The 11,490-nt window shown below is 40.7% G+C and overlaps 1 protein-coding gene across 3 annotated transcripts in view; it reads left to right on the plus strand.

Moving 5' to 3' along the window:
- LOC103066265 (unconventional myosin-Ia-like) overlaps positions 1–11,490 on the plus strand; it is a 53,962-nt gene that overhangs the window by 38,734 nt on the left and 3,738 nt on the right. For 2 of the 3 annotated variants that reach the window (XM_015889220.3, XM_025171162.2), the window contains 9 exons: positions 1,178–1,327; positions 1,999–2,067; positions 3,732–3,818; positions 4,711–4,785; positions 5,619–5,753; positions 7,825–7,931; positions 8,027–8,159; positions 9,009–9,161; positions 10,622–10,749. In XM_015889220.3, coding sequence (XP_015744706.1) covers positions 1,178–1,327; positions 1,999–2,067; positions 3,732–3,818; positions 4,711–4,785; positions 5,619–5,753; positions 7,825–7,931; positions 8,027–8,159; positions 9,009–9,161; positions 10,622–10,749 — 1,037 coding nt within the window. The remainder of the gene's footprint in view (positions 1–1,177; positions 1,328–1,998; positions 2,068–3,731; positions 3,819–4,710; positions 4,786–5,618; positions 5,754–7,824; positions 7,932–8,026; positions 8,160–9,008; positions 9,162–10,621; positions 10,750–11,490) is intronic. The other variant, XM_007421321.4, reaches the window with a different exon arrangement.

An 11,490-nucleotide genomic window follows, 5' to 3' on the forward strand; every position in this document is an offset into this window, starting at 1 on the left:
CTCCTAAAAATATGCCTGTGCAGATAATTCATCTTTTTCTTTAAATTCCCTCTTCTCTTGCTTGAATGATACCAGCCTCTTCCTGATTGCCACTCTGTTGCTTCCTCTTTCTTTTGATTTCACTGATGTATTGATTACACAGTGAAAGACTTGCTCATCATAATATGATGTGCTCAGCCAGATTTGGCTATTTAATTACATATGGAGAACGAGTGAGAGCAATTTAAACAAATGTTTTTGAAAGAAATGCTGAAATAACATACAAAATATTGGCAACCCTGCCAACACTGTCGCAATAATTACTACTTAGCTGCACTGCTCATATTTATATAGTGGGATATGAATAAATCTAAAGTGTATCATTACTTCCTGCTAAGGGGAGTCTTATCAATCCCATACTAAAATGACGACAAAGTCTTCCCACTGCTCCTCCGCTTCCTTAGGAATTTATTAACGTTTTCCAAAGTTCACATTAACTAACCCAGAGCTAAGGAACAGAGCCACTGAAAAGAGTGGCATCACGTAGCCAGTCTTGACTGATCTAGAGCGACAGCAGGATCAGCGCATGGTTGGGGACCACTAAGAAATCCCAGGGCTGTAGGCTAGGCTGGGAAGTCAGAAAAGCACCTCGTAACAAAGCAACAGCAAATCACATCTGGGCCATGCCAAGAACACTGCATGAATGTGTTGAGGGAGATATTACTTTCTGAAAACCTGTGGTTCGATTTCAACTTTGTGCAACTCTTGCCTTGCTGACATGATATGGGTCAAACTGTTAATGAGACCAGCAATCCTAACTGAGCACAATAATTTGAATAAATATGTTTTCTTCTAATCCAGTTAGAAGAAAATTAGGCAATTATGATTAGCCATGCTGGATATGTTTCCCTGAAAAAAAAAGAAAGAAAAAGAAATGGGTTGAGGGTAGAAGAGGGACATATTAGTGAACAGCGATGAAGGCGAATGGCTCAGAGTGACTCAGGACAAGAAATATACATCATGCGAGAAATAATCGATTTCCCCTGAATCTCACAATTTCATGAGATTCTTGGGACAGAAAGCCCACATAGAATAGGACCCACTCACATTTAACCACTGAGGTTCAGGTTCCTGAAGTAGAATGCTTTTCTGTACTCAAACCTCAGTCCATCTTAGTGATTTTTCAACCTGCTTACAGCTTTTTGATTTGGAGAGGAGACGCCAGCAGCGAGTACAAGAATTGGCTGCCTTAATCCAAGCAACTTTCCGGGCGTGGAAGTGTCGCAAGCATTACCAAGAGATGCGCAGAAGCCAGATCCTTATTTCTGCTTGGTTCCGGGGCCATACAGTAAGAAGCAGACAGACACAGAGTTGCATACGTTTAGCTACTTTTGGCAAGCAAATTCCACTGGTTCTGGTTTTGCAAAGCTCTCTGTGGCAGATCAGCTTTAAACCTTTGTCTAGCCTGTGCCCATAAGGAACAGGCCCAGATCCACCTATCTGTACAGTACTTCCTTTTGGATGTGTGTCTCTATTAGGATTTGCCTTCTGTGCTGATAGCAGCCTCCAGAATCTGCAAAAGTTCACTTAGTGGCAAGAGATGGAGAATATGCATAGTGTGGCATGGGGAGAGAACGGGAATGGGCAACGTTTTAGTGGCCAGAGCCCATAGTCTATTAAGGTTATTATTTTCAGTGACAGGACTACAATGCCGTGGTCTCATATGTAGATGTAGCTTGTGCTTTCCCCTCTTCCTTTCTATGTTGAGAAACCATGTGAAATTGCACTTCTCACACAATCCTGGTGGGTCTTCAAGGCTGGGGGAAAAAGGATTCAGCAGCCACATGGTATCCATGGGCTGAGGATTGCACACATCTGGGACAGAATTTCTGCCAGGGTGAAACTAAGTAAATGTTGGTGTGCACAATATCTTTGGCTGCAATCTGTGCAGATCAAATGAAAACCAGTTTGCCTACGATCTGTTTATCTTTCTAGTAAAGTAGACATTTTATTTTGCAGGAAAGGAAGAAATATACAAAAATGAAGACATCAACTATTCTTATCCAGGCCTATGTCCGAGGTTGGAAGGTAAGGAATTGTGTACTATGTCAGGAAACTGGATATAGCCAGGCACTTAAAGATTCTGGGTTCAATACGAAGTTAACACTTGTAATTAGAAATCAGAGATGTGTTCCTTAATTTACTTTTATTCACCTTCTTTCACTATCATGTTCAACCATTACACAACAAAATATTCTAAGATGTGCCTTCTTAGTATGCTGTTCTTTTGAGCACAGTCAATATAGGACAGCCTTCTGGAACCTGTTGCCTTTTAGGCGTCCTGAACTTATCTTTCCTAGGTCTCAGCCAAGATGCTAAATAGTTAGAAGGTAAACAGAGGAATTTTTGTACAATTTCCTGAATGTTGATAACTTATGATTTTGAAATATGTATGCAAACCATACACGTACAGTAACTGACTCTGCAGAATTTCAGGGCAGAACTAGATATAATATGTGATGTTCACTTGTCTATGAGATTAATAGAAATGAACAAACAACCCAGTCCTTTCTCCCCAGAAAGGCTGTTCCATATACCAGACATGACATAGAAAATGGATAGTACAGTTGGTGTAGGGCTGAAGATAATGTGATTGTTATGCTAGATACAATATACAGCAGGAATTTTGTTCATTGTGAAGAAAATCTTGGTTATTTCTGGTTTTCCAGTGATATCTTTAGTTCCATTTTCATAATCTGAAGGGCCTTAGAATCCTATTTCCCTTCACCTACGATATTTGGATTGGTGTGATCCTATCAGTAGAGCAGGAAACAGAAATGGGTAATGATGAAGGGAATGAGAGGAGTTTCCAGAGACCTTGAATCCATTCCTAATGACGCAATAGCATTATGCTATCAAAAGAAATGGCAAAATGCAAAACTTGAGGTGAAGAAAATGGAGGGTCAAAAACCACTGCTTTAAACACTGGCTTGATATACCTATGACAGAGTTAGGACTCCAGCTATATTCTGCTGACATTAGTGACTTGCCCGAGCAGTAGATCTGCTGCACTGTACTGCCCAAATCTTGTGAAAAGACCTTTCTTTTTTTCTGAAACTTGATTTCTATAATACTTAGTTGCTCCTCTATACATCTTTAGGTGAATTCAGATGAACAGGCAATACAGATTATATCACACAATGCTATACATGCAAATGTCCCACCTGAAGGATGTAGTTTGCCCCATAATGGAGAAGACTTATGTTACCCTGCATGCCAGCTAATTCATTATTTCTTTTCAATTAGCAAACTGTCAGTCTTTCAAGTGATTAACATATTATGCTTAATTAAGAATTAATTCATTAAAAGAAGAAGAAGAATTAAAGAATAATTAAAAGAAGCATCTTTCTGAAATAGTGAAGGACGTGCTAGTTGACACCATTTATGGACAAAACCTACCTCTTAGGCTAGAAAGAAAAGCTGTTTTTAATCGTCTCTTTTTCTTTTTCTTTTCGGGGCCTCTGGAATAAAGTAGAGGTGTGGCTTTTTAACTTAACTTTAACTGAAATCTTTGGTTGACTGATCTACTGTGTCATAGTTTACACAACACGGAGTCCTGTAGCACCTTAGAGACTAATGATTTATTATAACATAAGCTTTAAGGCAAATTATGAAAATGGAATCTGCTCGCTCTCTCCCTTTTTCTATGGGCTCCTTTGGGTTTCTTATCTATCCCTTCCCTTCCTCTACAGTCTCGTATACTCCTGCGAGAGTTAAGGGAACAGAAATGTCGCACTCAGGCTGTCACCACCATTTCTGCTTACTGGAAAGGTTATCAGGTACGGTTGGAGAACATGTCTAGATGTAAGCGCAGAGGCCATGATTAGCCTTCCCTTATTTGTTCCTCTTACTTAATTCTCTGTTCTCAGAAGGTTCACCTTACACAACCAAACCTAAGCTACTCTTCTTTACTGAATGCAGCAGAATCTGCATGAATTAGAATTAATTCTTGCTTCTGTAACACGACCCTCTGGAAGTGACTGGGAGTAATGACATATTGTAATAGTATAAAAGGAGTACCAGTTGAATTTCCCAAGAGTTTCTCCTTTTATATGAATCTATGTGGCACATTAGAAGACACAACTTTACAAGAGAAGTTGCTTCCACATACACAAAACCTTTTTCCCAGCTTTCTGAAAGAAGAGGCAACAGTTATAGTGACATCCATATATTTATATTTGTTCTGTGCAGGTTAAGAGTCATCCCTTTTTTTGATCTCTGGTGTTCTACTTGGTGGAGTGCATTCTTTTCTTTAGAGATCCTATCTTCTTTTCTGTCACCCACTTGTATATATATATATATAATACTACAATTCCCACAATGACCCAGGGAATTAAAACAAGGTGGCCAGGTAACTGCTCCCATAACTTTGCAACTATGCAGGAATGTAGCCTTAAAAATAAAGGTTGCATGACTATTCACAAGAACAACAGATGTAAATATTACAACAAGAGCCATAAGGGCTATTAAGGAAGAGACAATTGTTCAGCCCTGAATTTTATGCTTTGTGAACAAAGTCACAGATTCAGTCCCTGATGTTGTTACCCAGAAAGAAATCTTAGATTGAGATCTGAGAGCAGATAACATCAGATGGTATGGATAAAAAGTTTGTCTTGCTATATGATATGTTCCTATGGTATGTTGCTAAGTAGGTATTCTTCTCCCTCACAGACAAGGAAGGAATATAAGAAATATTTCCGTTCTGGGGCCTCGGACCGCATTGCCAATTTTATTTACCGAAGGCTGGTAAGTCTCCCCTGGAATGGCTTCGAAGTGGAAAATAACTAGCAAGAAGGGGCTTTTAAACCTTGACTGAGGAACTGAACACCTAGAGTGATCATTTTTGCCTTTCTAAGAGGATACAGGTCCTGACACAGCTGCGCGTATATAGGTTTCTATACATAAGGAAGTTCTGATTCCAGTGTTTAGCCTGGGAAAAGTCTATAGTTCAGGAGGAGAGCTTATGAGATTCTGTCTTTGGAACCTCCAGACAACAGTGGAATTACTCAAGCCTAACCTTTATGAACCACCATCATTTTCAGTTACCAAATTCACATTGTTAAGTAATAATATCAGTGAAAGTGCCTGCATGTGCTCAGTTATTCTTCCCCATAAGCCAGCTTATTTACGCTTATCTTGTTTTGCAAACTCAGGGACCCCTTGCTTAAAGTATCTCCATGCACCTCATTTGCTCTCACTAGTAGTTCTTGATGTGCTGCATTCATACAACTTGGAAAGCCACCAACAAGGCATGGATGGCTGTTTCCAAGCTGCCTAGTTGAAGGGGAAGAAGCAATTTAGCATATTTTAAGAAGCATATCTTGTCATGCTTTGCAAACAACCCCAGGACTATATCCTCATGTGCCATCAAGTTCTGTAATGAAGCCAACCCAACCGAGCAGTAGCTGCTTCTTGGCTAAGGATTGGAGATACATTGTATGGTGTAATTCAAGATGCTAGAAGGAACCCAATTTAGGTTCAGTAGCAGTTTTGAGTTGTTTAAAAGCACTATCTATTCAGAATATACAAGTAACTTTCTAACACAGCTGACAGTTTCTGCTTTCTGTTCTGTCTTACAGGTACAAAAATTCTTCTTGGACCTGAAGAACAACTTCCCTCCCATGTCAGTGATCAACCATACTTGGCCCCCTGCCCCATATAAATTTCTCACAGATACCAACCAAGAATTGAAGAAAATATTCCACCATTGGAGGGTTAGACACTAATTTTGACTCATTCTATTCATTGCTCTTTCAATATAAAATGGCCCCTTGGGGCCTGTTCCTTTGAGAGTTTCAGAAGCAAGATTATATATTTATTAGGCCTGCAATTAACAGTGATATGATGGAAGGGCTGGAAGAGAGGTCTTGCTCCTTCCATTTGCCTCTTCACTTCCCTTAACCTTAACAGGCTTTACTGCATTCTTCTGAAAGCTGTCCCTCTGTGTTGAAAAGATGTGTGGCACAAGGGATGGCAACTGTTGCTCTACAAAACCTAAGATGATTTTAAAAGGCCTTGTTGGTGTGTGTCTGCCCTATAGCGTAGATCAGACTAAGAAACCAATGCCATTTAGGTCTAACCCTATTTTTATTTTAACAGCTATAGAAACAGAATCTTGCAAGTCTGAAAATGCTTCCCTCCTCCCTCACTTTATCCTTGTGAGTACTAGGGAAGGGGCGCTTTCTCAAGTTAGTTTCTTGCAATGAGCTTAAGCTGCCTTTGTCTAAGTATAATCTTGTCAACTTAAACTGTGTGGACTTCAAGCTCACACAGCTTAAAGTTGACAAGATTGAGAAACACTGGTCTAATCATTGCCTTGATAATGGATCTTCCCACTGTCCTTCAAGGCCATTATCTGTGCCATCTACAGTATGAGTGGAAACATGCTTGCAGATGAAAAGGTTAGAATTTGGGGGAAGTGCTTCCCCCACTGAATAATGTTCTTGAGATGAGTGGCGATGAGAGAAAATCATAACAAATTTAAAAACATTTGATCATTCATGATATTAATAGATGATATTTATGTTGCAATACAATTGCAATAATTATCTTTGCAAATAAATGTCCATGGAGTAATGTAAGGGGGTTTTTTGGACCAGGACTTACTCTCAAATAGCAATGGGTGGAGGAAAAACTGCAAGCCAAAGAGGCTCAGCCAGTGTGACAGAGCCCATTGCCACTTCTACAGCCACCATATGCTTGCCTTTTCAAGAGCTGCTTTGTATAGCACAGCAGTTCATATAAAAATAAACCTCCTCCATCCCAGACAAGCATCCAGTATTCACCTCCCTATCATAGCCCAACATCTCAACGCTGGGCAAGACACTACAAAGCACCTGACACCGTTTGTGATCACCACAAGTCTAGTGTAATATACAGGCAGTCCCCAGTTTCAAAACAGGTTCTGTTCCCAAGGTCCGTCCTTAAGTCGAATTTGTATGAAAGCCAGAACAGTATTGTTGTACAATACTGTATAAGTAGTATTGTGTAATGAACTCAAACCATTGTGTATTTAACTCAGATTGTGCTACAATAGGCTCCGTTCTTAACTATGGGTCATCCGTAAACCGGGTGTTCTTAATCCAGGGACTACCTGTAATCAGGTGTGTTAAAGCTCCCAAGTGACTCTAATAGTCTACATGGTCTATAGTAGCTACTCTAGTCTGCAAAGCTATTGGAGGCCATCTTCCTCCTCCTCCTATTTTTATCCATTCAATAGCTGAAATTCTCTGGGTGTGTTTACTGGGTGTGTTAAAATAGTATTTTTTAATGTTTAAAACATATTGTGCAACAGCATGTAATCACCTGATGATCATCCTGGGACCTTCCAATTGTGAACATTTATTTATTTATACACCACCCAACTCCCAGTTACTCTGGGTAGTTCGCAAAGTACCATTCACATCTCCCTGCATCTACCCCACTTTCTTGTTTGAGAAGGCCTGCAAATGTTTCTCTTATGAGCACCCAATTAACTCCGTCATTGGATTGAATGATGTAGTTGCATCAGACTGCAGTTTTTGAAAGACCTGAAATGGCAGCAAATAGTTACACAATTTATTATTGTTTTTACTGCTAGGGATTGCTTGTGGGCATGGGAGCTCTGGGTCAGGTGCCAAAGCAAACCAATATATTAGAAACTTTGTGTGTGGTGTTGCACAACGGTAACCGAGGTGAATATATCTATTTTCTCATACCGCTTACCTCCATCCAGGTTTTATATTCTCCGTACTTTATAAGAAGGTTTGTTACATTTTGTCGCTCCTCCATGCCTTTCTCATACAGTGCAAGAAGTATCGGGACCAGCTGCCCCCGAAGAATAAAGAAGCCTTACAGGACAAGTTGTGTGCCAGTGAACTTTTTAAGGGGAAGAAAAGTTTGTATCCTAAGAGGTGAGTGCAAGCATGAACCAACGCCACCCTGCTCAAGAGGGCCTTGACCCGCTCAGGATTGATGCGGATTACAATCCAGATTTTATGCCTTTCAGCCTCCCCCAGCCTTTCCAAGGGGAATACCTTGGGTTGAAGGAGAACCCCAAATATCGTAAGCTCCAAACCACAGCCAACGGCAAGCTGGTGATGGCTGATCACGTGAAGAAAGTCAACCGAGGCGATGGAAAGGTGGGACACATCTCTTTCACCTGCTTTGGCTCCCAAGGGAAAGAGACCAGAAATTGTAGCAAGAACGTGCCTGATTTCTCTCAGTTCACTCCTGGGAAGGGAAGAGATCTGCTCATTGTGATCCTGGAGTGGTCAAACATTTTGAAGCCTGTATGCAATAACTTTTTGGAGGCCACACCCACACAGATTTGTCACAGTCCATTAATCTCACCAATGATCAGAATCATAATTATTGGGATGAGCTTCCTTATGACTGAGAACTATTTTTCCTCCACCTCATCTTTTTCTTATTTTATGGCTGCCATTGCTGAGGCTAAAATAAAATACAGCTGCTAGAGCCCTGCCTAGGAGAAGATTCTTATCAGGGAGTCTTTTCTGGGCATTTGCAAGCACTCACTGGGCTATTATAGCCATTTTGGCAGCCACTCTGGCAGGTGCTTCGGGAGGACTCTATGATTGCCCAGATCATGCTCAGCTAGCAGAAGCATTTGGACAATTTGGTTTGTGTTAATCTTGGAGGGAGAGGTTGTTTTGAGTGGCTTAGCATGTTGTGCAAAGTTTATGATGCAGTATATTATGCAGATGGAGAAAATGGGTTAATTTAGGAATCAAGTTAAGCATGTTGCATGAATGCATCGCTTTGTGCTCACAGTAGTAGCTCCTTCAAGGTCTGAGTAGCTCTTTTAACAGCCACCTTTTAACAATGATGGCAGAAGCCATGGCAGGAAATTATTCCTTTCTTGCTTGGAAACCATCAATGATCCTTTAAAAATACCCAGTAACTAAACTCTCAGCCCAGACAAGCAGATACAGTACATGAAATAACAGCTTTTCCTCTCTTTCTGTCAGACTAGTTCTCGAATACTCCTTCTCACCAAGAGCCACGTCATCCTGGCTGATCCCAAGGCTGCTCAGCCCAAAACAGTGATCACCTTGAATGACATCGAGAGTGTCTCTGTCAGTTGCTATTCAGATGGGCTTCTTGTTCTGCACCTTAGAGAGGTAAGGGGAGTGGAAAACGGGGAGGGACAAGAGAAGGCGGCTTCCTCTTTCAAGGTTGGTGGGAGGAGGAGGTATAGCAGATTAGAAAGCTCCCCAAAGCCAGGTTGGTTGGTTTGTTTTCGCAATAGCATCACCACCCCCATCAAAAATGCGAAGATGCAGCAAGTTTAAGGTTTGCGGGGAGCATATTTATAGCGCCAGAGTTGAAATAAAAATCTACTTGAGTTTGAAAAGCTAAATCTGATGTTTGGCTTAGTTTCTTAAAAATTGGCTTTGAGGAGCATACCTTTTTTAAAGAAAAGGGAATAAAAAGCTGGAAATATATCAGCAAGGCTATCAATTGACCAAAGTATACTTAAACAGCAACCCTACATATGCTCAGCAGTATGTTTTTAAAAAGTGGGAACTTACTGCTGGGTAAACAAGTGGGAGTATGCTTTTAATGAGGTAAATCACATATTTTTCTAGGAAATTAATCAATGAACTGTGGAGTATCCCACTGTCTTCCCTGTAAACAGGGCTTATTTACAATGTTGGAGACTGTTCTAGTAAAAAAGAGAGGAAGGGAAATAATCAAGGATGGAAATATTTAGCACTGTACCTCACTCATCATTTCCCTGCTTGAAAAAATTGTTTTTGCCTCACCTGCCTTTATGGCTATTTGTCATTAAAAGATGTGGACCTCCTTCATCTAACTCCTGCTTGCTTTCCATATACTGGTCTCATCAGCATTTGTGAGTTTTACACTCTACTGTATACAGGTAGTCCTTGCTTAATGACCACAATAGGGACCATAACATTTGTTAAGTGGGGCAGTTGTTAAGTGAGTCGCGCCCAATTTTACAACCTTTTCTGCAGCAGTCATTAAGCGAATCACTGTGGCTGTCAAGCAAATCATGCAGTCGTTAAGCGAATCACACAGTTCCCCCTTGATTTTGCTTGCCAAAAACCAGCTGGGAAGGTCGCAAATGGCGATCACGTGACCTTGGGAAGTTGCAACAGTTGTAAGTGTGAGATGGTTGCCAAGTGCCTGGATCATTATCACATGATCGTGGGGGTGCTGCGACAGTTGTAAGTGCGAGGATTGGTTGTAAGTCCCTTTGCAGCACCGTTATAACTTTGAATGGTCATTAAACAAATGGTTGTTAAGTGAGGACTACCTGTATATTTCCCAGTCCTTATCCATGTGCCCCCCCTTTTACCAACTTTGTCAAAACTAGTTCCTTTGTGACCTTGTGGTTTTTGAATGAGCTGTAGTCCTAAATAACCAAGATACCAACTTCCCAAGTGATTAAAGGAAGTGAAGTAAGCATGGGAAGGAAAGTTTTATTTCAGATTCTTCAGGAACAACAGCTGCAATGAAGTGAGCTGAACTGAGCAAGGAATTAAGTTCTGAAACTTGTAAGTCAGGGGAAAGATAGCAAGTATCTCCAGCTGATGTGACTACTCTTCTCTTATAGTCTTCCACAGCAGACACCAAAGGGGACTTCCTCCTTATTAGTGACCATGTGATTGAACTGGTTACCCGGCTCCACCAAACCGTGCTGGAGGCTACGAAGCAAAAACTGAAACTCCAAGTGGCTGATGAGTAAGCACAGAGCTGTCAGTGGGTGGGGAAAGGGAAAGATTTGGATGTGAGTTTTTATTTAGATGTTTGTACCTTTATTCCCTTTTACTTTTATTGAAAACCTTAGACTTAAACTAGAAGACAGAGTAATGCAAACACGACTAATACATAGTCCATACCAAGACACATATTCTAACTGATTTAAACAACAACTCTGTGATCCTTGAGAGAACATCCCAGGGACAAAGCTCTGATTTTGAATAAGAAAATTCAGAAATTGAAAATCCTTTCCATCCTATCTTGGAGCCTTTAAGGCTGATCCACTCCATTTGAGACCTCTGACTTTAAAGGGGGGTAAAGGAGACTGTGGATCCAATATTTGCCAAATCTTGGGTAGCGCCCCCTCCCCCATTGAAAAGGCTATGTGAGCCCTGGTGTGTTAGAAAAGGAAATTTCCTGAAAAGAAAATCGAGACTAGAGGGGATTGCCTTTAGCCCTACTGGACTTACGGTAGCAGGCCTTGGTGTTGGAAGCTATCTAAATATGCAGACCAGGTTTGCCACCAAACTCCAATTTGTTGATGTCAAGAGTATGCAAATTACATATTATGGCCTGTGAATCTGGAGCCTGTACGCCCCTAATTATAGTTTTTCTGCGTGGTTTGTTGCATTGTATTCGGGCTGTGTTTAGCTGCAGCAATTATTGCATTTTACACCCTTTTTCCAATTATAGTAAAGTAACTAATAATTAAATGATGAAACA

Source organism: Python bivittatus, unplaced genomic scaffold, assembly GCF_059951505.1.
Source record: "Python bivittatus isolate LINGU-HERP-01145 unplaced genomic scaffold, Pbiv_v1 ctg000220_np1212, whole genome shotgun sequence".
Classification (NCBI taxonomy): Eukaryota; Metazoa; Chordata; class Lepidosauria; order Squamata; family Pythonidae; genus Python; species Python bivittatus.